This window comes from Mangifera indica, unplaced genomic scaffold, assembly GCF_011075055.1.
Source record: "Mangifera indica cultivar Alphonso unplaced genomic scaffold, CATAS_Mindica_2.1 Un_0076, whole genome shotgun sequence".
NCBI classification, from domain to species: domain Eukaryota; kingdom Viridiplantae; phylum Streptophyta; class Magnoliopsida; order Sapindales; family Anacardiaceae; genus Mangifera; species Mangifera indica.
This window is the reverse complement of record NW_025401168.1, coordinates 102,813-130,153: the sequence shown is the minus strand read 5'-3', so window position 1 is coordinate 130,153 and position 27,341 is coordinate 102,813. Positions and strand designations below refer to the sequence as shown.

The 27,341-nt window shown below is 35.2% G+C and overlaps 5 protein-coding genes, 1 long non-coding RNA gene, 1 other non-coding gene and 1 pseudogene across 13 annotated transcripts; 3 read left to right on the top strand and 5 right to left on the bottom strand.

Annotated features, from left to right (window-relative positions):
* Positions 1-1,633: 1,633 nt before the first annotated feature.
* LOC123207426 lies at positions 1,634-4,836 on the bottom strand. 3 transcript variants are annotated; one of them, XM_044624828.1, is made up of 6 exons: positions 4,604-4,836; positions 4,404-4,526; positions 2,863-3,113; positions 2,322-2,409; positions 2,086-2,152; positions 1,634-2,006 (listed from the first exon to the last, which is right to left on the bottom strand). In XM_044624828.1, exons 2-6 carry the CDS (start codon positions 4,457-4,459, stop codon positions 1,953-1,955), a joined length of 516 nt encoding a protein of 171 aa, XP_044480763.1. In that variant the 5' UTR covers positions 4,460-4,526; positions 4,604-4,836; the 3' UTR covers positions 1,634-1,952. The 3 variants fall into 3 exon arrangements, with proteins under 3 accessions (XP_044480763.1, XP_044480764.1, XP_044480762.1); XM_044624829.1 differs by having other exon boundaries at positions 2,863-3,118; positions 4,604-4,835; XM_044624827.1 differs by lacking the exons at positions 4,404-4,526; positions 4,604-4,836 and adding an exon at positions 3,746-3,898 and having other exon boundaries at positions 2,863-3,118.
* A 655-nt stretch (positions 4,837-5,491) lies between these two features.
* On the bottom strand, positions 5,492-7,992 carry LOC123207411 (annotated as a pseudogene).
* Positions 7,993-8,780: 788 nt separating this feature from the next.
* Positions 8,781-13,717, bottom strand: LOC123207406 (phospholipase D alpha 1-like). Its single transcript, XM_044624805.1, has 4 exons — positions 13,602-13,717; positions 11,294-11,344; positions 9,354-11,214; positions 8,781-9,262 (listed from the first exon to the last, which is right to left on the bottom strand). Exons 1-4 carry the CDS (start codon positions 13,695-13,697, stop codon positions 8,826-8,828), a joined length of 2,445 nt encoding a protein of 814 aa, XP_044480740.1. The 5' UTR covers positions 13,698-13,717; the 3' UTR covers positions 8,781-8,825.
* Positions 13,718-14,415: 698 nt separating this feature from the next.
* LOC123207415 lies at positions 14,416-15,913 on the bottom strand. Its single transcript, XR_006500334.1, has 2 exons — positions 15,797-15,913; positions 14,416-15,033 (listed from the first exon to the last, which is right to left on the bottom strand). It is a non-coding gene; the product is annotated as an uncharacterized LOC123207415 (long non-coding RNA).
* Positions 15,468-16,396, top strand: LOC123207414 (ethylene-responsive transcription factor WIN1-like). The gene is made up of 2 exons (XM_044624814.1): positions 15,468-15,721; positions 15,806-16,396. The coding sequence occupies exons 1-2, from the start codon at positions 15,642-15,644 to the stop codon at positions 16,086-16,088; spliced, it is 363 nt and encodes a 120-aa protein (XP_044480749.1). The 5' UTR covers positions 15,468-15,641; the 3' UTR covers positions 16,089-16,396.
* A 1,452-nt stretch (positions 16,397-17,848) lies between these two features.
* Positions 17,849-23,195, bottom strand: LOC123207413 (RNA-dependent RNA polymerase 6-like). 5 transcript variants are annotated; one of them, XM_044624813.1, is made up of 4 exons: positions 23,014-23,194; positions 22,305-22,346; positions 19,626-22,215; positions 17,849-18,986 (listed from the first exon to the last, which is right to left on the bottom strand). In XM_044624813.1, exons 3-4 carry the CDS (start codon positions 22,068-22,070, stop codon positions 18,111-18,113), a joined length of 3,321 nt encoding a protein of 1,106 aa, XP_044480748.1. In that variant the 5' UTR covers positions 22,071-22,215; positions 22,305-22,346; positions 23,014-23,194; the 3' UTR covers positions 17,849-18,110. The 5 variants fall into 5 exon arrangements, with proteins under 5 accessions (XP_044480748.1, XP_044480743.1, XP_044480745.1 ...); XM_044624808.1 differs by having other exon boundaries at positions 19,626-22,388; positions 23,014-23,195; XM_044624810.1 differs by having other exon boundaries at positions 19,626-22,365; positions 23,014-23,195.
* A 1,356-nt stretch (positions 23,196-24,551) lies between these two features.
* LOC123207405 (SPX domain-containing protein 1-like) lies at positions 24,552-26,792 on the top strand. Its single transcript, XM_044624804.1, has 3 exons — positions 24,552-25,004; positions 25,265-25,391; positions 26,173-26,792. Exons 1-3 carry the CDS (start codon positions 24,633-24,635, stop codon positions 26,613-26,615), a joined length of 942 nt encoding a protein of 313 aa, XP_044480739.1. The 5' UTR covers positions 24,552-24,632; the 3' UTR covers positions 26,616-26,792.
* Positions 26,793-27,150: 358 nt separating this feature from the next.
* Positions 27,151-27,223, top strand: TRNAR-CCU. The gene has a single exon. It is a non-coding gene; the product is annotated as a tRNA-Arg (tRNA).
* The last annotated feature ends 118 nt before the right edge of the window (positions 27,224-27,341 follow it).

The window sequence follows — 27,341 nt, the reverse complement described above, 5'->3', positions numbered from 1 at the left end:
TTGATTTGTTTTATGAAAATGTGTTTAATCATTAACTTAAACTTAACTCTCTCGCATTAAACTTAAATTGAAGTTCAAGCAATTAAGATAGAATCCAACCCTAATTGCACTCTAATTAATCCATTTCAACATTGGAAATTTAAGGACAAAGGACTATTTTCCACTCAAGTTTTAGCTTAATCTCAAATTACACCCGTGATAGTTGAAAAACTCAAATTTTTACCCATAAACAAACTTATATTAATTTTTTCTATTAGAAATAAAAGTAAAATCGTTATTTTATTATTAATAATAAAAAGATATAAAATTCATTATTTTTCACCCTAGTTTTTACAAACTAACAGTTTCACACTTATTTAAAGTTTTTAAACTTTTAAAAATAACATTTTCATCCCCAAACTACAACCAACCCCCAGAACTTTCAAAGACAATAGTTTTACCTTATTCTTGAACTTCACTTTTTGGGATTCTTCGGTGTCTGAGTCCATAGTAAACATTGGTGTAATGAAGAAATAAAGATCTTTTCGTCGCATGTTGTGACAAAGAGACAAAGATTTCTTCGTTACACGGTGGTGCGACAAAGAGATTTTTGTCTCTTCGTCTCACGGTGGTGCGACGAAGAGATCTTTGCCTCTTTGTCTCATGATGGTTCATCGCATCACTTTTTTTTGTTGGCTCAAGAGAAGGAGGAGGTCGGAAGCTAAAGTTGAAGAGTAGGGGGTGATTGCTATTTTTAAAAGTTTTGGGGGCAGTTTCAGTTTAAAAAATATGAAAACCCTAGGTTTGAGGGTGAAAATATTATTTTTCAAAGTTTAAAAACTTTAAGCAAAAATAAAATTATTAGTTTTTAAAAAATATAATAAATCTTATATTTTTTTAATATTAACAATAAAATGATGATTTTAACCTTTCTTTTAATAGAAAAAATTAACAAAAATTAGGTTATGAACCAGAGTTTAGGTTTTTTAACTTTCACATGTGATTTTAAGATTGAACTAAAATTTGAGTAGAAAATAATCTTTACCCCAAATGTAATAACAAATCTTATAATGAAGGTGATGTGAGAGCATTTTCTACGTTTGGCTTATAAAGATGAAAGCCCATATATCAGGAACATGAATTCTTATAAAATAAGCAAGTTGCAGTGATAATACAGAAGCCATCCTGGCTTGGTCATGAATTCTGCAAGAACATGATGGTGGAAAATAATAATAATACCATTTTAATATATACCTATAGGTTTATCGATAAAAGAATCAAGTACGGATTCTTCCCAGGTTCATAATTTTGAAGTATTATTGTTATGCTTTATTGACGAAATGCATTACTATTAAATTTGGAAGTTCAAATGGATCTCCCTGTTGCCCCATTTGACCATTGTATTAGGTTCTATGCAATGTATCAAGAATATTTTCCCCAGCCCAATCCTTGACAAGTTCCCAGTAGTAGAATGATCTGTGTTGGGTACCACTGTTATCTGCTATAGATTGTTGTGCTTATAGGGAGGGATGCTTTTTCTTCATAAAATTGATATTCTTTGACTAAAGGAAATTTCCATCCAGAAAGTAAAATAATCTTAATCTTCCTCATTTTTCAAATCAATGTAATTAGTTTAAACTTAAACACAAGGAAAGGCAAAGAGATGAGATGATTTCATTTGGAATTAGACTCATCTCTATCTCTAATCTTTAATATCATCCATAAAAACAAATACAAAACACGTTGCAATTACTTCATAGAGTCATATGGAGTAGTTGAATGTAGGTCCATTTTGGGGGCTAAACTTTTTAATTAAATTATCTTTCTGTCTCCATAAGAAACTTCCACCACAATCATTGAGTTTCTGATAAGTACAATCATCAGATGCCTTTGTACAGAGAACCTATTGAAATGAGGAAAAAGTTGATCAACTGTGAAAAAAAAAAAACCAAATTAAGCCTCAGTGTGTCTCCTCAGTCATACAAACCCTCCTTTTTCCAAACATCAACAAGAAAATCCACCATTTCCTGTCAATATGATGTGCAATGAATGAGCAGTCATCAACATTCTTAACAATAATAACTGCAGAAAGTAGAGTCTACTTACCGGGAGAGGGACTGGTTGAGCAAAAGGCTTGCTAGTTCCCAGTGAACTTTCGTAAGAAGCATTCCAACTGCAAAACACAGTAGTTAATTCATGTGGAACTATGTGACACAAGTTTATAGCCCAGAACAAAATCTCAAGTGATTAAGGCTTGTTTTGAATAGCATATTAGACATACAAAAGTCATGCGAAAAGTAAAAGCCTGATATTCAGTGTTGGTAGCAATGAAATTTATGCACCTTATTGTAGGTTCTTGAACTTGCTTTCGACTTTGAGAACTTTTGTTTGCAAGCCATTGCTGCCGTGTCTGGTTCCAGAGAAGAAGACCTGAGCCAGCCCAGTGAAGGCTCCACAGTTAAGGGAATTCATTTGACAAAACGAAATATTATTGAAAAACAGAATAGAAGAATGTAAGAAGAGAAAGAGGCGCCCATAAATGCAGCAATAACACTGTATAAACACAGGGCAGTAAAACAAGGAAGAGCATCTGAAACCTATAAATTCACCCCTGGTGTAGAAGCAGACAAGTTAAAATCATATTGATGAAACCAGAACAGCGTAGCTATAGATTTCTACATGCATGTAGAATCACAAGATAAAATAACAAAAGAGAAGAGAAAATTCAACCATGTTTCCAGGAAAATCTATCATGTTATTTGGAATATCTAGTCAAGTAGAGAAGTTCAGCGTAAAATGTACAAGCAAATTCACATTCATATAAGGGATCCAATAGTCAGCCTTAGTAATATAGACAGGAAAATTCAAAGAAGTAGAACTTGCCATGATTCACAAATTCAGAAGGCATGCTTGTGCTACCAGAACCATTGACAGTATGAAGGGATTGGTTTGATGCACAAACTGATGACACAATTCTGGACTGAATCTCATTGTTGTCCACCTCACCACTGCTAGAGCTCCAGAAATCGTCTATGCTAGGTTTCTTCACTGTTTTTCGTTGAATTTTCAATCTGTCTAATGGCTCATCCATGGAAGTAATCTGTGTGCTTTTAGTTAAGCATCCAAAACAGCCTCTGCTCTGTTACAAATCAGGTTTCACCACAGGCATGATTAGTACCAGAAACGAACAAGTCCATCCTCAATCCAGCATACAGACAGGAAAGTGATTAAATAAGATATGAAAAAATGTGACCAACTGCTGAAACATTTATCATCCTGCCATAAAGCCTCATTCGTTTATGTGCACTCAAAAGAGAAATTATTTTTCATGCTAAGAAATAACAGTAGATGAAAGCAAGGGGAAACTAAAAACATTGGGAAATACTGTAAACAGACAAGATAAGCATTAAATTTCAGAAATATTCTGATGATGCCTGACAGTAGAGCCCTCATTCCTACCACTTAAAAGATTGTATTTGTTTTCATGATATAATTCATCATGTTCTTTAGCTTTCATTCATCCTCCTTTTGTTGTTTACACCTTTAAATTACCCTTCCCCAGCACATCTTATGTTCATTCAGATTGACAAAATGAAAAAGGTTTACTTGAAAGCCAATCAACATCAATCTGCCTTCAGGAAAATCAACAGTTCAATTTTGATGACTGAACTCTTATGCCATATAACTAAGCAAGCATTAAGAAATAAAGCATTCCATTCCAAACAAATATACAAATTGACTAAATTAGGAAAAAAAACTTCCTCACACTGAAATGAGCCTTGAATGTGTTCCTAAATGATTTTAACAACCAACGTGTATGCATACGGATATAAGCTCCAGAAAACAGAACAAATGAACAACATGGTTTCTTCACAAAACATCTCTCCATTAGAACCGGGAAAAAACATTTAGAGTATCAAATCTCCTAATGAATGTCAAAGCAAAAGCATAACCCTACGTGTATTGTGTTGTATAGTATAACCAAGTGCCCAAGACTTCAAGAAAAGAATGGAAAACATAAAAAGCGATAACACGGCTCCCTTACAGTACAAGCAAGCACATATACACATGACACCTTATATAACTGTAAGTTTGGTGACTCAGAAAGCTTAAAAAGCCTACTAGATTGAAAACTTTAACTCCTAAGCTTCTACAGTCTTTAATCCACGAAAAATTACAAAATCCTAATGGAAAGGTTAAGGATGAAATAGTTGAATAAGAATAACTATTTCAAACTTTACCTTTCCATTCAATTTCCTATATCGGCTCTGCATTCAAAGAGAGAATCTAAAACTATAAAAATCCTTTTCTCTTTTTATCCCCAAAGTTTCTCAGAAAAAATCACAGAAGCAACAACCCAGAAAAGAAAAACGTAACATATGTATATGTTTATATTCTACATGAATGGAAATGAAATGACTGACCCCATGCATGCAAAAAGATGACAGATCCAAGGCGGGACGTATCTACAGAATTGCATTTAAGAGCACCAAACCACAGATCTTTTAAGCGAAACTTTATATGCAGAAAGGAGGCTCACAAAAATCCTGCAAAAATTTAACCGAAACCCAATTAAATAAAAATACAGGAGATGGTAAAAATATAGAAAAAGAGAATTACAAACCTAGAAAATTGCATGATAGAAATGGGATTCGTTTTTGGGATCATCTCGGTTTTCCTTCCTGGAAAAAGTTAGTTGTTTTGGCCCCGTGGTTCAACTTCAACTAAACGGTTCTATCACTTTGTATCTGCTCGAGGAAGTAACTGCTATTTTTGAATAAAATAATAAAAAAAGAACACAGTTGGAAGTTAGATAACATCTGATGTTGTTTGCACTTGCAACTGAAAGTTTAGATATTGTGGATAAGAATTACATTTCAAGTGGAGTCAGAATGGCGTTCACTGAGGGGGATGCAGACCAAGTTAGTACCTGTCGAATATAACTCCATTTGAAATAGTTGATTTTAAGTTGGAGATTTAATTTGATAATTTGATTAAATACTCATTTGTATATTCATATTATGATATTATTTATATTTAAAATAATATTATTTATCATATTAACAATAATTTAATGGTATTATATATTAATTTAAACAAATTTAATTTCAAACCAAATATTATAATTTCAATTCAAACTTGAATTTAGGTTAGATCTTTCAATTTGGACCAAACCCATCCCTATCTATTGCTCTATACCCCACATAAAAGAAGTTGCTTATAATTAAACAATTTCAATCCATATCTACTTTTGTTAGCACTTAATTTCAACAATTCAATTGTTTCCTAAGCAGTTAATTCAAAACAACTCAAAACCAAAACATTTGAAGGAATAAAAGTAGGCACGTTTTGATAGAAAGCAAATGCAATTTTATATAATCCCATATTATAGGTCAAGCATTTCTTGACAGTGAGAGTACTCTCAAATACATTCATTTATTGTTTACACATCATATAGAATGTGCGAGAATTCTGAAGATACAAATTATTGTAAATATGTACATCAATAGGTCTAGGTGGTAAGAATTGCAGGAAGGACGTCTGATTTGTTTCCAAGTACATGAGCCTTGGTATCAGGGAACACTTCATATCCTGGAATAGTTTTGATAGCTCCATCAATGGTAACTTCAATGGGATAGGGGAGTAGATGACCTGGAAAATCATCTTCAAAGGCATCGCTTGTGTACATTTCCCAACATTTCTCAGCGATCTCATTCACTTTTTGAATGCATAGCAGAGTTTCCGGATGGTTGAATGAGACATGCAGTTGTCCCAGGTGCTCGCACCATAATGCCATTCTGAATCTATATATTTGGCCCCTGGCTGTTTCATTAGGAGTCGTTAAATGACCAGGCTGAAAGGCCCCCATTGCTATCTCTGTGTTCCTTCCACCATCCATTGACCTCTGGTTGATGTTGGCAGATCCAATTATTATGTACATCATCAACTGAAAGAGTAATGAATATTTCACTTTATGGACAATTGATTAGAGGGTTTATTTGAATGCATATAGAGTAGGATCATTACTTACCTATCATCATTTTTGCATGAACATAGATCATGAAACGATGAGCCTGTTGAGCTCTCTGATAATCACTATCTGGTTCTGGTGTCTCTGGAGGTACATATTCTCCCGGTATTCTTTTCTCACGATTTCCAAGGCAAAAGAATGATAAATACTCTCTAGGATGTGCAATAAGTCTTCTCTTTTTAAGGGCTTGAGCAATATCATAATACATCATTTCAATTGTTCTTCTTTGCCAATCTAATATTGCCTGCACAGAACTACTCTCAGGTATTCCTTCGGGCCACAATGGAATCACAATGTACACAGCGAATCTCTCCCCTGCTTCTATCTTGCTAACAATCTTCAGAGAAAGCTCCTTTGGTATGTGCTAAGCAACAATATCCTCAACTTTTATATCTTTTGAAAGCCAATTGTACGAACTTCCCAAGAAATATTGGTTTTCAATGCAAATAAAGTTCTTTGCTTGACGAATAGCATTGATATATGCATCTTGAATGCTTCTGTCAATGACACTATCTTTCCCAGTAAGAAGGCCTAATTGGTATGCTTCATGAACATCGCTAGGAAATCCATATGCGGCACCCCCATCAATGGACCGAAATAATTGAACATTCCATGGTTTAATGTTTGATGACATATCGTTTGCAGTTGGATGGACTATGATTTCATCAAACTTCTCCTTGGAAATTAGAAACTTATTTCCAACTTGCTTTTTCCACCTCTGCTCGAAATTGTTCATGACATCCCATGCAACAGGACCTTCTAGTCTGTACTGAATATCATGCCAAGGCTCCCTTGGACCACCTTTTTTAATTGAAGAACCTAGAGAGTTCGGTTGATGGAAATCCTCATGATGCAATGAGTTGCTGTCCAAAGTCACGAAAAGAGGATGTGCTTGTATATCATACCTTCCTTCACAAAGATCAATCCCACCGATAAAACTCACAATCCTTCGCTTTTGTGATTCTCTAGTACCTGGTACTTGACTGTCAACCACCACAGTTTTTTGATGGTGAGTAAACATGGCAGCTATTTCATACCCTTGAATTTTACTTCTATGATTATCAGCAACTCGAGGACACAAAACACATTTAACATTTGAGTTGCGAAAATAATCTGCTGTTTCTTGGTCATGAGTGGCCATCAAACCACCCTTCTTTAAATCTCCAACTGAAGACCTGTCATCCCACACAAGCATCAAACTGTCACACCTTCATTGGCTTTCTTCTTCAGCAAATCCCCGAGCTTGATCATATGACTCTTCTGTCCATCCCCTATCAAAGTTATTTCAACATACACAGACCAGCCAGTTATATAAATAAAATGTTTGGCGTTATTGATTGCATAAAAAAATGTCCTCCCAACATCTGTGAAATTCATATTAAATTCCTCCAGGTAGAAAAATTTGAGGCTTAAAATTGTCTTGCACATGAGCATCCTGATATAAAGTAACCATGCAACCACGTCGTTGGTTAAAGAATGTTAAGAGAACTCCACCATATCGAGGACTTCCAATTCCTTGAGACCAAAAATTCTCCCTAGCAACATTGACATACTCCAACTTAACACGAATTTTGGAACCTCCCAGTATTGGATTAAGATCTTCATCTACAATAGGAACCCATCTGTCAATTGGATTCCCTCTTACAATGTCTTAAGCTGATAAATAAGCTCTTCCAACTAGTGTAGCCCCAATAAGATTGTCATATTTGTTTGCAAATACAACATTTGATATCAGATGGGCACAATATATGTGAAAGAACTCGTTCCACTGGGGCTTGGAGGAATGATTTTTAATTATTCTGGTTCTCCCCACCCTTGCCTTATCTAAATCGATAGTTGCATACGGTTGGGAACCAAAAAACTCCAAGAGAGTATGAGAAGTCAATTAGATGTAGAAATATGAAAAATCTAATTCACAAGACTTAAATTGATGACATTGCAATGTAGCAAAACGAAGAATTAGGTACCTCAAGCCCGCACATTATTTTCTAGACTTGAGATAAAAACTTTCTCTCCCGCACTGGCATGTTCAAATAAAAGAACAACAGTTGAAGGTTACTCAAAATTTATTAAATGATTTTTTTAAGGTCAAAGGTAAAGTTGGAGACATGCATGCAATATAGAGTCAATATAGAATATGGTAACAAGAAAATCGATTAATCAATTATATTATCTTTTAAGATGAGAGACAAATACAATATAACAAAGATTAGATAAAACCGATTATTTTTAATAAAACCTATGTTCAAAATTATTTTAAAGATAAAAATAATATTTTTTTATAAGTTATCATACAAATATTTGAAAAAGAAACGTACATATTATCTTTTGAACTAAAACAAATCTAAATCCAATATGTAATTTATCGATTTCATATATTGTCACCAAAATTATCTCATGTAGCAAAGTTGGTGAATCCATTTCCCTTTGCATTGCAACCTACAAATCACATCAAACTATAAATAAACAACTTCATAAATTGTCAAAAACTTCGAAATAAACTAACATCGCCAACCTTCAAGAACAGGAAGAAACCTTGAAAATGGATAGATTTCTGATTAATCTATAGAGGGAAAAAAGAGCATCTTTAATTTATTAGTTCTTTAGATGAAGCATCAAGAAAGAGAAAATTCTTTTACTCCAAAATTCATTTAGAATCTTTTCCTGCCTTTGCTTCAAAGCAACCCATTTTGGGTAACCATATCTTACACCACTTTACACATACAAATAAAAAATTTTTATTATTTATTACAAATCAAATACATATATAATGTGGGATTACATGAAGAAGTGTTGTCATATTACATCAATAGATCTAAGTGGTGAGAATAGGGGGAAGGTATTCTGATTTGTTGCCAAACACATGAGCCTTGGTGTCAGGGAAAATTTCAAATCCTGGAATAGTTTTCACAACACCATCGTTGGTAACTTCAATGGGATAAGGTAATAGGTGACCTGGAAGATTATCATCAAGGGTATTGCTGTTGTACAATCCCCAAAGATCAGTGGCGAATTGGTTCACTGTTTGAATGCATTGCAAACTTTCAGGATGGTTGAATGAATTGTGCAATAATCCAAGGTGCTCGTACCATAATGCCATTCTGAATCCATATGTTTGACCCCTGGCTGGTTTATAAGGAGTCGTTAAATGACGTGGCTGAAAGGCTCCCATTGCGATCTCTGTGTCTCTTCCACCGTCCATTGACCTCTGATTGATATTGGCAGATCCAATGATTATGTATTCATCATCAACTGAAACAGTAACAAATTCATAACCTTTTAGGTATTTTTACAATTGAATGCATAGTTTAATAAATGCAACTATAAAATAGTCATTACTTACCTATCATCACTTTTGCATGAACGTAGATCATGAAACGCCGAGCCTGTTGAGCTCTCTGATAATCACTACCTGGCTCTGGTGTCTCTGGAGGTACATATTCTTCCGGCATTCTTTTCTCACGATTTCCAAGGCAAAAGAATGATAAATACTCTTTGGGATGTGCATTAAGTCTTCTCTTTTTAAGGGCTTGAGCAATATCATAATACATCATTTCAATTGTTCTTCTTTGCCAATCTAATATTGCCTGCACAGAACCACTCTCAGGTATTCCTTCGGGCCACATTGGAATCACAATGTACACAGCAAATCTCTCCCCTGCATCTATCTTGCTAACAATCTTCAGAGAAAGCTCCTTTGGTATGAGATGTAAAGCAGCGATATCTTCAACTTTTATATCTTTTGAAAGCCAACTGTACGAGCTTCCCAAAAAATATTGGTTTTCAATGTAAATAAAGTTCTTTGCTCGACGAATGGCATTGATGTATGCATCTTGAATGCTTCTATCAATCACTCGACCTTTCCCTGTAACAAGGCCAACTTTGTATGCTTCTTGAACATTAGTGGGGAAACCATAAGCAGCACCACCATCGATAGATCGAAATAGCTGGACATTCCATGATTCGGGATTTGATGCCATACTTAATGAAGTTGGATGGATTATGATTTCGTCAAACCTCTCCTTGGGAATCAGAAACTTGGCGTCAGCCTGCTTTTTCCACCTTTGCTCAAAATTGAATAACACATCCCATGCAACGGGACCTTCTAGTTTACAATGAATGTCATGCCACGGCTCTCTTGGACCGCCTTTCTTTATAGAAGAACCTGGAAAGTTGGGCTGGTGGAAATCCTCATGGTGCAATGAGTTGGTTTGCAAGGTCGCGAAAAGGGGATGTGTTTGTATATCATATCTCCCATCACAAAGATCAATGCCACCAACAAAACTCACAATCCTTCTCTTTTGTGATGCTCCCCCGGGAATTTCGCTGTCAACGACCAAAGTCTTTTGATGGTGAGTAAATAGGGTCGCTATTTCATAACCTTGAATTTTATTTCTATTCCCGCCAGCATCACGAGGGCACAATACACATTTAACATTTGTGTTGCGAAAATAATCTGCTGTTTCTTGGTCATGAGTTGCCATCAAACCATCCTTCTTTAAATCTCCAACTGAAGACCTGTCATCCCAAACAAGCATCAAAACTGTCACACCTTCATTGGCTTTCTTCTTCAGCAAATCCCCAAGCTTGATTTTCGGTCTCTCCTCCCCATCCCTTATCAGAGTTATTTCAACATACACAGACCAGCCAGTTATATAAATCAAATGCTTGGCATTATTGATTGCATAGAAGATGTCCTCCCAACATCTGGGAAATTCGTATTGGATTCCGCCAGATAGAAGGATTGGAGGCCTGAATTCTTCTTGAACATGAGCATCTTGATACAAAGTAACCATGCAACCCTGTCGCTGATTAAAGAACGTTGAAAGAACTCCCCCATAGTGAGGACTTCCAATTCCTTGAGACCAGTAATTCTCCTTAGCAACATCAACATATTCCAACTTAACATGAATTTTGGAGCCTCCTAATATAGGATTAAAATCTTCGTCAACAATTGGAACCCATCTGTCCACTGTATTCGCCCTGACAAGATCCTCAGCCGGTACATGAGCTCTTCCAAAAAGTGTTGCTCCAATAGGATTGTCATTTTTTATTGAAAATACAACGCTTGAGGTCAAATGGGCACAGTATATGCGAAAAAACTCATTCCATTGGGGTTTCGAGGATAGAGATTTCAGCACTCTCGTCCTCCCCAACCTTGCCTTGTCTAAATCAACAGTTGCATACAGTTGAGAACTAAAAACCTCCAAAAACATTTGACAAAGTTATAAAAAAATATTATCAAAAATCTAATTGACCAGCCAGAGAAGAATTAAAAAATACCTCAGGCCCGCATACTATTTTCTTGACTTGATATAAAACCTTTTTGCCCCACTAATGTGATCAAAGAAAACAAATGAGTTCAGGTTCCAGACAATAACAAACTCATAAACAATAGTCATGCCTCAAGATAATTTGTAAACGAATATATTAATACATTATAATAATATTATTAGACTGTATAGGTTCTCAGTTGTAACATGAATTATATAGATAAGAATGTACATATATTACCAAACTCACATACAAAAATAAAAAATATGATCTTAGTACAGGTAAAAAAATGTAAATACAGCTACCATAAAAAGGGAAGCTTTATAACACTAGGCTATCATGTTGGAATTAACTACTACTTCGTCTATAAAGAACCACGCTGACATATATAGGGTCCCAATCCCCAGTTAGTAGACATGGATCCCACTCACCAGTGAGCAAGCAAGGGTGTAGAGGGGGGTGCCTTTGATAGAGCTAGACCCCAATTGAGTTGTTTTGGTCTCAAAAACCATTCAATTCGGTTCAAATTGAATTTATTTAGATTAAACTCAATCAAAAACGAATTGAGAGGGTTGTCTCTTATTTGAAACCAAGTTGAACTAAAGCTAAAGAGAGTTCGGTTCAGTTTAACTCGTGAGTTATATTGATGACTCGATTCAATTCAAATTTGGCTTATAAGTTGATTCGATTTATATCAAACAATTATCAAAATAACGTTGTTTTGCCCATTATTGGGTAAAACAACATTATTTTGTCAATGAGTCACAAACTCGCTATAGATTCAAATTAAACTCAAATAAAATCATTTTTCATTCAAGTTGAAATTGAGTCAGGGTGTTTGAGTTCAACTCAATTTGAATCCACCTCTAACCTCTAAGCCCATAAGCGGCGTTTAACTACTCGCCCCTTCCTTATGCAATGATTAGGGTGTAACCCATTAAATGCTACCTATCTTTAGGTGCTATCCATAACTTAGGCTTATCTCATGGATAGTTATTTAAGAATTTCCTTAAATGGTAAAAATTCTAATAGGGTTTGGTTTAAGGATAATAACCTTAGTACATCAACACATTATTCTATCATATGAGAGTAAAAACAGATATAACAATTCTATAGCAAATGCATTATTGAAACAAGAGGGATCAGAAAATATTTTATAATATTGATTCTGTTGGACATAACCAAATAAAGCAATGGGTCGGGTTGGCAACCGACCCGACCCATCTGGCTTATGGGTTGGGCCCAAGGCTCATACAGTAATGGGCCTTTGGGTTGGGTCGACCCATATATTTTTGAAGGCCCAAAGCCCGACCCATATATAAATGAGTCAGCCCATTTAAATAATTTTTTAATTTTAGTTAAAATTTTTAAATATAAATTATTTTTTAATTATTAAAATTGAAAACAATACTTCAAATGTTTTATTTATGATCTCTCATTTATAGTGAAATAATATTGTGGTTACATGATAGAAAATATTATAAATTTATAATATAATACAAATAAATTGATTTACATACTATATAAATTACAAACATAAATAAAACATATATACTATACCATTTATTTACTCATTTTTAACATTCAAACATTTAAATTCTTTTGACATTAGATCCATTTGTAATATTTTATAATAATAAAATTAAAATGAAAATGAAATTATAAACACAAAGAATTATTATTTACGAATTTGGATAATTTTTGAAAAATAGTTAATAGTGAAAATGGGATTGATAATATAATTAAAAAAATTAAAATTGATATAAATTGAAATTGATGAAGGGTTAGATTGATTTATATATAAAAAAATAAAAAAATAAAAAATTTAAATATATATATATATATATTTAAGGCTCCTGCCTTTGTGCTTCTACCACACAAAGGCAAAAGCCAACTGCTTTTGCCCTTCTACCCTCTGATTTTTTTATAATTTTTATTTTTTTAATGGTAATGGGTTGGGCCGAATCGGCTCATGAGCTTAATATTAAAGTTCATAACCCAATACGTTACAGTATTAGAGCGGGTCTTATCGTGTCAGGGTATAAATTTGTGTTTTAGATCGGATCTCTATTTAGCCTGACCTAATTAATGTGCCTAGACATAATCCACTCTTATGTGACTCAAGATAAATTACACATGTTCTTTCTCCTTATTGTGTTACTATTTGTACAGTTTCTAGTTTGCTTCTAAAATTAAGAGCATGCATATTTTTCTTAAATGAAATCATCTTTAAGGGCAAACTATACGCAGGAACCAGGTACTCCAAATTCTAATTAGACACCTGAAAAGATTAAATAGAAGAAAGAAATGTATTCACCTTTTCAGCCGAAGCAAATCCAAATCCAGTGTGTAGCTTATCAATCCCATAAATTGTCACAAAAATGGTCCCATGAAGCAAAGTTGGTGAAGTCATTTCTCTCCTGTCTTGTGAGTAACAACCTAAAAATCAATTAACCCGATATGAAAAAAATATAAAACTATGTAATCAAACACAAAAGAGCAATACTATGTGTACTCACTTTAGGTACACAAATATATACACACTCATATGTGTCATCATATGATTAGTTATTGTTTTATTTTTAATTCAAAATCATCCAATCACATGATGACACATATAAATATGTATACATTTGTGTACCCAAAGTGGGTACACATAGTTTTATTGAACACAAAATTATAAATAAAGATCGAAGCTTACCTTGAGGATTATGAAGCTATACTTAGGTTTGGAAATGAAGCTGTAGACTATATGCATGGCATGACCAATATATGCCTATATAGTGAGGAAGAGCATCTTGCTTTCAGTGTTTCTTGAGATCTCAAGGATCAAGAAAGAGACAAATCTTTCTTTGTTGTATAAAACCCAATTAAAAATATATGTTCTCTCCTTCGCATCCAAGCAACCTATTGTATATGCCAATTGTCCAAGCATATCTAATAATAATTTTTTTTATAGATGCTTATATGTGGCCGATAGAGATTCGGAGCTATCACCAACACTGTACAAACCGGTTCTGCTCAAGCCTTCGTTGTTGCTGGATGAAGTCTCTGCCACACTCCAGAATAATGAAGCAGAAATATTGTAATAAGAATGGATATTGTAAATGATTGTATGGATTGCAAACTAATAGAAGGAACTGCTTCTTGTATTAAACCTTTTACTGAATGTGATACAAACAATTTACTGAAGCTTTGCTAGCATTACATTGACAAAAGCATCTGATAACACTAAACTACTGGAAAGCAGAACTTAAACACCCACATAAACACAACCAAATTAAACATTCAACATAGAACACAATAACACCAGCTATTCGAGAGGCTAGCCACTCTCCTACTTTCTCCCTTCTTCCAATTTTTTTCTCTTTTTCCCCTCTTCTCCACCTCCAGGTCCATATTCCTCTTTTCTTCTGCCAAGTCTCTTTCATTCTTTTCTCTTACAGAGTTTCTTTGCCAATCCAATGCTGCCACTTCATCCTTCCTGCAGGTGCTTATGGTTCCCATACTCTGATGAATTAATGTTGTTGTTGCAACTTCTTTACTGTGCATAAGTTGGCCTGTTGACTTCCCTTTAGCTTGATGTCTATCATCTGTCCCTTGTTCTCTGCTAACATGTGTCATCCATTTTGTTCTCCTCTTTTTCTTCCTTGTGTATACCTTGACCGTAACAATGGCCTAGCTTTGGTTCATCTTCGTCATACACCAGGCAGTATTCTTTACATTAACAATGACCGATACAGTTTATGCTTTTGTGACATACACCATAATACAAATGGGTCAATCACAAACATGTAAATATTATTCGGAAAATGGAAAGATGTATAGAACTATGTGTTAAGCCTGCTATTACTATACCAAGGCATTATACGACTGCTAATACAAAAGACAAAGTCAGTCCAATGAAGAGGCATATCCCAAAACAAAAAGCTGACATTTCATCCCCTAATTAAAGAGATTGACTATCTGCGATTCCATAATTGATCCGTCATGGGATGTAAATCATATATATTCAACCCCCAACTAAATTAAGAACTTTTTGCTGTTATTTTTGCATGGTGGCAAAGTCTAAATGATAAATTTGTGGAGAGAGAAAAGAGAAAGGTGTGTAGAAGTAGCACGTCATACATTTATTTTTGTGGTTATTGAATAAGGTGTTATCATGGTTGTGTAGGTGAAATCTTAATTGCAGCAAGTACTAGTTACTTGGAATTTTAAGCTGTTTGGCCGACAATTCTTCATCTAGGATTTACATATGTTGTACTCTACTCTGTCCATAATGCAGTTCTCATTTATATAACTCCTTTCTGCAGATCTCTCTTTTTTATGATTCCTCTCCCAAGATTCAAAGAAAAACATGGTACAATCAAAGAAGTTCAGAGGTGTCAGGCAACGCCACTGGGGCTCTTGGGTCTCTGAAATTCGAAATCCTGTACTGTAAGCTCACCCACTAACATAATTGCTCCTAAAACAATATTAATGTGGTTTTCTCTAGATATATATAACTGTTACCTTTTCCAGGAAGAGAAGGGTATGGCTAGGCACCTTTGGGACTGCTGGAGCTGCAGCAAGCGCATATAATCAAGCTGCCATTCTAATGATTGGTCAAAATGCCAAGGCCAATTTTCCTTTACCAAAGACTACTACTCAAACTGCTGCTCATCAACAAGGCAAAAAGAGTGATACTGATCATCATAACTACTCTCCATTTCCTTCAAGGGCTCTTTCAGAACTTTCAACACAAAGCTTAAAAAGTGTTGCAAAAACTTGTCACCTTCACTCACCTGCCTCTGTCCATCCTTGATAATCAGAATATAATATAGCTTATATAAAAGGTATACGTACATCTCTGCATGTCCAAAGTCACCTTACCAATTAATCTCAAAATTAAACTCATAAGCATAGTATGCAGAAAGATGATTGATGTACGATTATAATATCACTGAGCTCTGAAATAAGTATATTCTTCTATGAGATTTATGTGTTACCTGGTAGAGTTGACGAACCGCTAGTTTCTGAAAACAAAAAGGAATAATGCTTGCTACCTGTACAAATCTAGTCATATAATAATATATGGTTGCAATCAATTAAGCAAGTCTTAATCAGGAAAAAGTGTATAATCCGCAACTTAATTATGTTGATGATGTTATAGTATACTTCGGATGTTATATTTTTCTCAGTAATTTGGTCTAGAATTAATATTTAATAATGGATATAAAAAGCAACTTACAGTTTCTGAGGTCAAGCATTATTATGAGAGCAGGAGAGGACATGGTCCACTCCAACCCCCAAATTTCTCCGTGGAAGTCCTTACGTTTTATAATTGAGCTGTCAAACAACTCAGTTAGTCAGGACTTTTCTTTTTCTTATGGTTGAGCCATGACAGACACGGTGATAATAGATATATAATGTTTATCACATCTCTATATTAAATTCTATAAAGAAAGAGGGCAGTTACTAGTTATTAAGTAGTTGGTTTATCACTAATGCCATCACTATCACTTCTAAAGTTACTTGAGTTGTGTTGCTTTCAAATCAAATGGGTTCGGTGAGTCGCATTTGATGCATCATTCCTGCTGCAATCTCGTTCTTTACAAGAAAATTACCCAACTAAAATTCTCTAATAAAATTGTGATTAGATTTTTTCCAATATTATCCCCTGAGTCTTTGAAGAAAATCTTAATGAATATATAGGTAAATTGACAAATTAATTTCAACTGCAATTAGTACAATCTGGACCCCCTTGTATTTAACCTTGTCCAAATCAATCCATAACGTAATATTTATGTTTTAATTATCCGACTAACATTTTATCTAACAAAAACCATTTTTCACCAAACCTCTAGAAAAAAGGGAAAAAAAGGTCAGTGTACTCAAGAAGAGGCTGTCAATCTCTACAAACTCATTAAAAGTCACTCTTAAGTTACGTAGCAATTTTCGACAGCACTGTATCAAGAAAATAGGAAAAGGTCTGCATCGAAACATTAACTTATATGCATCAAGTCAAACTTATTAGTTTTCAATTTAAGGCTCAAGGAGGAGCTAAACTTATACCTGTCACAATTCATGTGAAGTGCTGTTTGATAGACAGAAAAAGCAGCAAGTAAGCTCCACGAAAGTTTATCTCTGATAACCTGCAATATAATCAAGTTTAAAATGTAAAATTAGCAATCACACTCTCAATTTCTCATGTAAATTCACTATATTTCCCTGTGAAACTTCATGGTCGAAAGGGGTAAAAGTCACAAGGCTTGCTTCTTCAGAGCATAAGTGACAAATAATCTTGCATTTACTTCCTTACCTTCTGAAATAGCTTAGGTAAAAAGAATCATGTCAATCAAAAAATGCACAAGCTCTCATTTTGGAGCATCTATATGGTGAAGGGATTGACGGGTCAGTACTACTTCATTGACTGTCAACCAGAAGGACAACCATGTATTCAACAACTAAAATAAAAAAGAAAGAATCTCATGGGTTCCTATCATTAAGGAGCAATCATATAATAAAATATCATTGTAGTTTGCCAGAAAAAACAGGTTGATCGCAGAATTACCTGAATGCAACTTAAAGACAACCAACAACTTTATTAGATTAAGAACCCAAAGACCAATACATAATATCCAAATTTGCAAATAAAGCATCTTATTGAAAAACATTTGGTTATAATTGAGAATATAAATCATAGCATTCACGATTAGTAGTTCCAAAGCATTACTGCCATAACAAAATCACTTGGCAGCTTGCCTTTAACAATGGCAGAGTGGCTTGCAGCCAATAAACCCTGTTACAGCCTTAAACAGTAGCTGTCAACAGCCTCAAATGCTGGTCACAATCTATCAGCCAGATACATTGCTAAAGAGTTGACCGGCTTTGTAGGGTCAGCATTCTCCATTCCTCGATTCCTAATTTTGATCCGAATAAGATAATCATCTGCAATCCAGGCAAAACTCAGCAAAACTACATTCCTACAGCCATCTAGCTCTTGCAGGTCTAATGATTTCTTCACCCATTTCGGATGGTAAGTGACCTGGTACCATGCTGCGGCCTTACGTTCATAGATTAAATTCTTCTCAGCATCAGAGAGTTGCTCAAAATCTGACTCCATCTTCTCAAAAATTTGCCTAAATTCCTTTCTCAAGGAACTGTAAGAATGTTTGAGCCTCTCCTTTAAGTCACCTTGCTTCCGGCTGTTGTATCTTGGCATAGACCATATATGCCCCGTGACCAGCTCTTCTTCTCTATTAACTTTGTACTGGTCCAGAAGACCAAGCAATCGGCTGTCATAGGAGCATTTTTTATCCCAAGCATCAACAATGAAATCAACAGATCCAGTGACCTCAAGATCTGTATCATAGGGGATTTCAACAGGATTAATGTTTACCTCAGCTGAACCAGAAATTTCTTCTTCATAATTATCTTTAATATATCGATAGAGTCTTCCCAATATTTTGTTTGACTTGTATGATTGATACTCCTGCTTTCCCATAAAATCTGGATACATCTTTGGTTTCAGATGTGACGGCATAGATACAACCTTCCCGGTTTTGGGAAAATCAACAGCTGTGGCAGCTAACTCTGCTAGAATGATGCACTTCTCATCCAGTGCTCCATACTCACTGAGGTCAGCATGAACAACATGAGCATTGCAGATTGCACCTAGGTTCTCATTAACCATGTGTTTTGCAAAAAAATCTATTATGTCCTGTAAAAAAAAAAAAACATGATTAGAATTGCAGCACAATTAAGAGAGTTCTACAGAAATACTCTCAACAAGACTAATTATAAAATAACTCAGAACTTGAAGCTTCTTGTAGGAATCAGAAAATATCCATAAGCTACCTTTAAAGCTACATGCTATTCTAGATTCATCTGATTTCATCAAATATAGTTTTGTTATCATCTAATTTCATCAAAATAACTTCATTCACTTTTCTATGTTGAATTTTCTGAGGTTACACCAACAATGTAGCACTTCGCATCGTCTGGCAAAACACTCTCAAAACTACAAGAGGCCACTGTATTATCTGCAATACTGCCATTAACATTGCTGAGCTACCTGTTTCATCTGTTTTGTTGGGTGTAACATTGTCAGGCTCCACAGGTAGAAATTAAAAAAAAATGCCAGTTTTTGCCATTGCTTAATTGAGACATGTGCGCAATTGCAGCATTATCTTAATCACCTTAGTGCTACAAAGAAAGATAACATGGAAAGAATGTTTGCAGCATGAATAATTATTATATGATGTCAATGATAAAAAAAGAATTACATCTAACCAGATTCTGAATAAAACACACAGTTATAGAAACTTAGTCAGAACATTCTAAGGAGGTGAAAAGCTACCTGGTGATTGACTGGGCGTGACAAAAGTTTGGCCTCAGCAGGATCATACTGCATCGGAGGCCAGCTCTTCTTACCAGGAGGGATAAGATTTTCATCCCAAGTGACAAAGTAGAGATCCCCATCAAGGTCACTTCCAGAAGCTTCATTTGTATGGGGCCTGTCACCCTTTTGAGGGAAAACAAGGCAATCATACAAATGGTGCAAACCCGGAACATCAACTGCTTCCAAAATCCTTATATCTCCTGGGTGAAGGCACGGGTTCTTTGCTATAACCACAAATCCGGTAACAACTTCCAAATTGCATTCTGTCTCTGTAAATCTGGAGCCATGTTTGGAAAAGCGGTTTTCCAAAGATGGCTTGGACACTTGGATAAAGCACTGACCTTGTTCCAATACCGCAAGTTCATCCAAGCAGCCCATCAACCACCTCCCGGACTGAACAAATATCCGAGCCTTTTCCCTAAGACCCCAAAGCTGGGCAGCTCTTATAGAGGTTAACATTCCCCGTAAATGAGGTTCTGCTTGAGGCTTGAAACCTGCACTCAGCATCATTGCTGCGGTATTTCCTTGATCAGTACAGGATACAGTCAAGACTTCAAATGCCACATCAGTATCCATGACCATTTTGTTCAGTTTAGAAACCATAGAGACCTGCATTTGCCAAAATGTTTCATCGGGAATGTTCAATGTTGAAAGTAATGTAATTATCTGCCTATTTAGGAAACCAGGCTGAAACCTGGTCCATGAGCATATTTCCAAGGTAGTGTGTTTAGACTGGAACTTGTTCATACTTCTCCTCAACGACAGTCGAATCCCATCACCATTTGCTGGCCAACAGGCCACCACCCCTTTGTAACCCGCATATCTGATTTGATAAGCACAGGGCAGTGGGTTCATGTTCAATTTCAGTTTCTCTGAAACTTCCTTGGCAAGATCAGGAGTGATCATACCGATACCATCAGAAAAAACATATCCATTGCGCTCAACATCTGAAAGATCATGATTAACCTCCGTTGACGGTACTTCTACTGTTGCATATGTTGATGAGAAGCACTGGCCCATCCTGGCAGCGCACTTTGCAATGTTCCTATTGACGAACTTTCCCATCCAACTTTTAATGTCAAGCACATTGGTCTTCCCATCTTCGGCAAAAAACCACGCCGAACGATCCCTTAATTGATTTGACGAAAAGGCTAGAAAGGAATATTTGCGACCACATAAATAGAACCCATCTAAGAGAATGCTCCTCACCCTCTTAAATACTCGTGTCTTCTGTGGGAAGGAGTTTGATGTGATTTCCTTCACAATTGGAGCAACATAATAAGTAAGAACATTTGCATTCATTGTCTGCAAGCCTTCATCCATGAAGGTGACTCTTAAAAACCGATCAGCAACATTTTTATATTTCCGAAGAACCCTATTGGAGAGTTCAACTTCTGGGGGAAGACAGTACGCTTTGGTTGGGGTAATAACCAACCTTCTGATTTCTACAATGTCATCCACCTGCTTAGGAATCTCATAAAGCTTGGGATTCTTGAGTAACCATTCTTGCACAACTTGCAGCCTCTTACAGGCATCAAACACAGGCCGTTTATAAGAACATATGTGCTTCAGAGCAGCCATATTTACCTCCTTAGGTTGGCTCCTCAGTATATTAAAGAAGTTATCTGATAGCCGGTGTTGGCTGAATATTCCTTTATGCATGACAGCATTCACCAAATACATAACCTCAAAGTCTATGCCATCCCTATGATGAATACAAAAAAATGGATCTGTCATGAGCATCCCGAATTCAGGTCCATCTCTAATCTTAAGTGGCCACCTGAGGCACTCTACTGGCACCCCACATTTTCCAAGATAATCCATGGCCCTATTTAGCTTTCCACCATGACGGGGACGGACACAAATTCGATAATAATTACACCGACCAATTGCCCCACTAGGTGTAAAATCTGTGGTTCGGATCCAAGGATCATCATCATCCAACAAATCATATGGTACCGTTACATCTATATCATCATCAGCGGTTCTGTACCACACTGAAGGTGATGAAGCCAGCTGAAATAGAATTACTTGATAGGACCAATCTGAATATTGTTTGATCTCATTGATGTCCTGCACCAAGAACTCAACCTTAAAATCACATTTAATAACAGCACGTGCAGTAGAGCTTTTGAAAGAGAAAGCAACATCTCTTGAAAAACAAATTTTGCACATTCCATCAAAAGGATCCACCAAAAACTCAACGCCTGACGAAGGTCCTCTCCAACCAACAAAAAACTCATCTCGGCTAACTAAGGTACCAATTTCAACACATACATCAGGTAATTTGAACGGAATACTAGTCCTCCTCCTCATATTCAAGTAGAATGGATTTTCAGGGCCCAAGCTGGCCTTCAGTGCTCGATTCTTGAAAAAGAGCTCACAACGGCCTGCAGCATTCATTGCTTCAGTTGCAGATTCAGGTGAGGCAAAATGCACAAAGGCATGTGGCTCCACCTTCTTATAACCATCAGTACTTTGAATTTCTGAAGTTTTAATGATATCAAAATCTGGATAGGATTCTGGAGGGGTTGAAGAAGTCTTCAACCTACAGCGCCACACATCTCCAATGTAACATTGCAAGTAATATGTAAGTTCTTTTGCTGTAACATCGTTGTCAAATCCACCAAAACTAACCTGAGTGACCACTGTCTTCTTTCCAGTTCCTTCTTGCCCCATCTGGCACAGAAAAGTTGAACTTAAAACACTTGCATTAGAACCCTGATATCATAACAGATTAACAGTTATTCCAATTCAACTCGACAATCAAAGTAAAAACAAATAAATCTGTTCTGGTTAGCCAGAACAATTAAGAAATAATTGGGTCTAACCACAGGTCGAGCGCTCATAGTCATAGCAAGAAAATGATTACAAAGGAAAAGGAAATAGATTTGGAAACAGTTAGCTTAAGCCAATATAAGCAAAGATCGCTGTCCACCATGCCTTTATACAATAATAAATACTCTTTGCATATAATTCATTATCTTTTTTCTTTCTCACGAGCTTTCCCAACAGCCATAATATAACATATTGATCAGAAGCTACACACAAATATCAATTAAAACGTAGCCAAACTTTATTTTGGTGAGAAGAGAAAGAAAAAATAATTAATTAATTTCAGTTCATTTATCTTTTTTTTTTCCCCTTAGCGTGCAAAATCTCATTATACAAAATACAGAATAATCAATAAGAAAAAAAAAATTGCAAGAATCATTTCCGTAGAGTTACGCGGCAACCAAACAGAAGTTGAATTAACGCCCAATAAGTCGCTACAAGAAATTTGAAGGTTTGAAAACATGACATAACCACAAGTTAACTGAAACTCACCGAACGAAAAAGTACAAACCTGGAGAATGGCGATCAAAGTCAAAGAGGAGACAGACAATCAGAGAGAGTAAAGGCGCCGGAGGTTTTGAGTTTGTTAATAGTTGAATTGAGGGAAGGAAATGAAATGAAATGTGCGTGTCTATATTTATATCTCTCAAGCGAGGGAGGTGCTGAGACTGGAAGTGTTGCCTTCTCAAAGAAGTTGCGAGGACTCAGACCCACATTGCTTTATTATTATGTTTTTGTCTTTTTCCCGCTTTTTTATTTTTATTTTTATTTTTGCCTTGAAGGGCGACCGATATATAGCTGAAAGATTATTCATCCAACGGCTGCCATTAACTTGATCAAGTGCCAAAAGCAAACCGCGTTGGCTGCTGCCAGTGGAGTGGTTAAGAGAAAATTGTACTTAAAGTAAATGATGGTATATTAATTTTCATATAATTGGTCCGCATTAGGTTTACTTCTCCAAAAAGAGGGCATATACCATATTTTATTATTATTTGCTGTTATCAAAATTTAGAAATATAGAAACCATATATTATTATTATTATTATTATTATTTATCAATATGTCCAGCTCATTCCTCTATCTAATATGTTGTATTTTTTAGCTTTATGTCTTTGTCCTTTTCCTTTTCCATCTTTAAATGTTAATTTCATTAATATGACATCAAATCAAAGCAAGTCCAGGGTATCTTCACAAACAATATGATAAATTCGAACAAATGTTTGTTTAAATTAACAATTAGTTAGTTCAAAAGAAAAAGTTAGTTTTTATGCAATACTGATGTAACCAGGAATATTTGATTATATATATATAATGACATAGCGTGGAATGGAATAGTCACGGAAACAGAAGAATAATACTTAAAATTGATATATAAATTGTAATTTTGTTATTAAACTTAGCAAATATTAAATATAAAATTTTTATTTAATAAAAAATAAAAAAAAATAATAATTTTTTATCTAAAATTTGAAAAATAATAATTTTCTTCGTAGTGTTTTGAAATGATCGCAGGAGATGACAAAGTTTGATTGTATTAACTTTCCCTCTCGATTTATCTTCTCTTATTAACTTGTTTTTACCCATAAATAATAATGATTTTCTTTAACAAAGATGAGATTGTTTTTGTTGGAGTATCTTTGTCTTGGACAAAGATAATTTTATCTTTGTCTAAGATAAAAATACTCAAACAAATATAATTTCATTTTCATCGAAGGTAATTGCTTCAATCGAAAATATGAGTTTGATTGATAGAAAGAAATAATCCAAATAAAAAGATACACGTGATTAGTGATAGTAAACTTTATTGTCTTTAATGATAATTTCAAAATTTTATAACTAAAATTGTTACATTTCACACCTTAAATAAGGAAAATTATTAAATTAAAAAAAACAAAACAAAACAAAACTTTAGTTTTAAAAATTGTTTTGGTAAATGAAAGTGTTATTCTCACCTTTAAGAGGATTTTAACAAAATTTGTCTTACAAGGAACTATTTAGATTTTAAAAGATAAAAAATAACAGCCGGGAGCAAGTCTTTTGGCCAAACTTATACTTTGAGAAACAGAGAGGATATCCTTATTCTCCTCTAAAGAATATTCCAATTCCACCAACATAAAAAACAATACTTTTATGTTTAGTTATCTTACAGCTACCGACAGACTATCGTCTTCAATCGCCGGAATATTTCATCGGATCTTTATTATTTGGACAATGAAGTTTTGGAAGAGTTTGAGCATATTGATCGAAGAGACATTGCCTGATTGGCGAGACAAATTTTTGTCGTACAAGGATTTGAAGAAGCAATTGAAGCTCATCCATCCAAAACATGGCGAGAATAGTAACAAACGCCCCAGATTAGAGTGCCCAGATGGTGGAGCTTGCGGCAAGGAGGCTGAGGAGACCAAGCGTGTGAATCAATTCGTCAAGTTGTTGGAGGATGAGATGGAGAAGTTCAATGTCTTTTTTGTTGAAAAAGAAGAGGAATATGTTATCAAATGGAAGGTTAAATTCTGAATTTTTACCTTTAATATTACTGATTTATTGTTTACTAATTACTAGATGTTTTTTTTTTCTTTTTGTTTTATTTACTGTTTCTAGTTGTTTAGTCCTTGGAATATGTTTATTTATTGCGTGTAGTTAGAAATATTGTGTGCATCTGATTGTTTTTTTTGCATTTTTTTGAAAAATTTGTATGGAGAATCCCGTGTTGGGGAAGGGAATTTGGAATTTGAAATATCTATACGGTTGTGGTTGAAATGCAGGAGTTGCAAGATAGGGTAGCAAAGGCCAAGGGTTCAAATGAAGAGTTGATGAAAGTAGGAAGGGAAATTGTAGATTTTCATGGTGAGATGGTTTTGTTGGAGAACTACAGTGCCCTTAATTACACAGGTATATTTCTTTATCTTGGGCTTTATTTCAGTTTCTGATGTCCTGTGAGGCTACCTGCATCTCCTCCTAAAAGTTAGTGGGAGACGATGTGCAGGTTTATTCCTGCTTTTGGATGTGCTTGGTAGTATTTACCAAGCGCATTTGTGCAGACACAAAAGGCTGTGCTGGTATTCAAATGATTTATTGCTTGGATGGTTTTGTGGACGCATCTCTTTAAGGCATATAACTTTTGAGCAGTTACCTGTGCACAGAATATTTATTGCATCTGGTCAAATTGATGATGTGGTATTAGAATATTTTGGATATTGTTTTTGTTGGGTTGACATAAGTTGATGGAATATCTTAACTTTCATTTTTTCATAAGTTTAAGGCCAATCAAATGGGTTTCATATGTACCCTCTGCTGATAGGATTAATTTTGCTTAAAGATAAGTAGGATGGATACTGTTAAAGTTATAAAAAGGTTCAGACTTTATAAGAATAAATTTAACTGCCCATATTCCAATGAATCTGTTGTTACATAAGTTAGATAGGAATATGTCTCGTGCCCAGGTCCTTGGTGGCTGACTTTGCTGTAATTTAAGTTAATTAATTGCAAAGAGTGAGTGGATTTCTGAGTGCAATTTATGTCCTGCGATGGTATGATCTAAAAGGAAAAAAGAAAAATGTTGTTATTAAGATGAGTCATACTGTAGTTTGTGGCTTGCTACTAATACCGTCAAAGTATCTGTTATGGTTTGAGCCACTTGTGAGCTTTCCTAATCCTGATTTGTTATGTACAGGGCTGGTTAAGATATTAAAGAAATATGACAAGCGAAGTGGAGCTCTTATTCGGTTGCCCTTTATCCAGAAGGTATTACAACAGCCATTCAATACAACTGATGTGCTTAACAAGCTTGTGAAGGAGTGTGAGACAATGCTGGATCATCTTTTCTCTGAGAATGAACCATCATCCTTGTCCGAATCAAATGAAGAGAAAGAGAGCTTTGACCCAAATACTTCCACTGTTAATAAAGAGAGGCTTCTCACAGTTCCTAAAGAACTTTCAGAAATAGAGAACATGGAAAGCATGTATATGAAGCTGACACTGTCGGCGTTGCGTGTCTTGAAGGAGATTCGAAGTGGGAGCTCAACTGTGAGCATGTTCTCACTCCCTCCTTTGCAAAGTAATACTTTAGAAAAGGATTGGAAGAAAGTTCCTGTTTTAGAGCAAGCAGCCAAGTAGTTTTGATGGATCTTAGCTTTTATTTTCACTCTTTTCCTCCCTCTTACTGCCTTTTTACTTATACATCACTGATATAGTTGCTTACAGGCACATGTATGTTTGAATCCTAGCTCTCAAGACATGGGTGAAAGTCTTGTAGAAATTATTAATGACACGTAAACTGATGCGATTGACTTCTCTGAGTGTCCATACATTTAGTTATTTATTTTTATTTAACTATAATCACTTGGATGTTGGCAGATTATTAAAACTATTTTTTGCATTTACTTGTGTTGAAACAACTGAAGTTGTGGACATACGGGAAGAACATTTACATCAGGGGGACACAACTTTTGTTGGTTGAAATTGTGCTTAAGCTTTATAATTGTTTAATAATTTTGATTAAAGTTCAATTATCAAACCATCTTAATCTCACTTCTGCATATCAGTGTGATGATTCCAAGTTTACATTTTCGTGATTGTGTACACTGATTCAGACTTACCATCTTAAATTTATTTGGATAAAAAAAATTAACGTATGCACTGTGAAACGGAGGCGCCTGTAGCTCAGTGGATAGAGCGTCTGTTTCCTAAGCAGAAAGTCGTAGGTTCGACCCCTACCTGGCGCGTAATTTTAAAATTTTTTAATATTAGTGGTAACAATGCATGCGTCTTTACATGATTTGCCTAACTCCACATAAACATACTGGAAGCAGCCCATATAATCTCATTCAATCTTTTCAAAAT

What these genes read in the sequence shown, in the direction of transcription:
- LOC123207426 (XM_044624827.1), bottom strand. Translation starts at nt 3,868, where the DNA reads ATGGAGAGATGTTTTGTGAAGAAACCATGTTGTTCATTTGTTCTGTTT. An exon ending in CATTCAAGGCTCATTTCAGT is followed by an intron (nt 3,119 to 3,745) that starts GTGAGGAAGTTT and finishes GATTTGTAACAG; the next exon opens with AGCAGAGGCTGTTTTGGATG. An exon ending in CTCAACCAGTCCCTCTCCCG is followed by an intron (nt 2,007 to 2,085) that starts GTAAGTAGACTC and finishes TCATATTGACAG; the next exon opens with GAAATGGTGGATTTTCTTGT.
- LOC123207406 (XM_044624805.1), bottom strand. Translation starts at nt 13,697, where the DNA reads ATGACTTCACCAACTTTGCTTCATGGGACCATTTTTGTGACAATTTAT. An exon ending in GATTTGCTTCGGCTGAAAAG is followed by an intron (nt 11,345 to 13,601) that starts GTGAATACATTT and finishes TGATCACATTAG; the next exon opens with TGGGGCAAAAAGGTTTTATA. An exon ending in AAATAGTATGCGGGCCTGAG is followed by an intron (nt 11,215 to 11,293) that starts GTATTTTTTAAT and finishes ATGTTTTTGGAG; the next exon opens with GTTTTTAGTTCTCAACTGTA.
- LOC123207414 (XM_044624814.1), top strand. Translation starts at nt 15,642, where the DNA reads ATGGTACAATCAAAGAAGTTCAGAGGTGTCAGGCAACGCCACTGGGGC. An exon ending in GAAATTCGAAATCCTGTACT is followed by an intron (nt 15,722 to 15,805) that starts GTAAGCTCACCC and finishes TACCTTTTCCAG; the next exon opens with GAAGAGAAGGGTATGGCTAG.
- LOC123207413 (XM_044624808.1), bottom strand. Translation starts at nt 22,346, where the DNA reads ATGGGGCAAGAAGGAACTGGAAAGAAGACAGTGGTCACTCAGGTTAGT. An exon ending in CACGCCCAGTCAATCACCAG is followed by an intron (nt 18,987 to 19,625) that starts GTAGCTTTTCAC and finishes TTTTTTTTACAG; the next exon opens with GACATAATAGATTTTTTTGC.
- LOC123207405 (XM_044624804.1), top strand. Translation starts at nt 24,633, where the DNA reads ATGTTTAGTTATCTTACAGCTACCGACAGACTATCGTCTTCAATCGCC. An exon ending in AATATGTTATCAAATGGAAG is followed by an intron (nt 25,005 to 25,264) that starts GTTAAATTCTGA and finishes GTTGAAATGCAG; the next exon opens with GAGTTGCAAGATAGGGTAGC. An exon ending in CAGTGCCCTTAATTACACAG is followed by an intron (nt 25,392 to 26,172) that starts GTATATTTCTTT and finishes TGTTATGTACAG; the next exon opens with GGCTGGTTAAGATATTAAAG.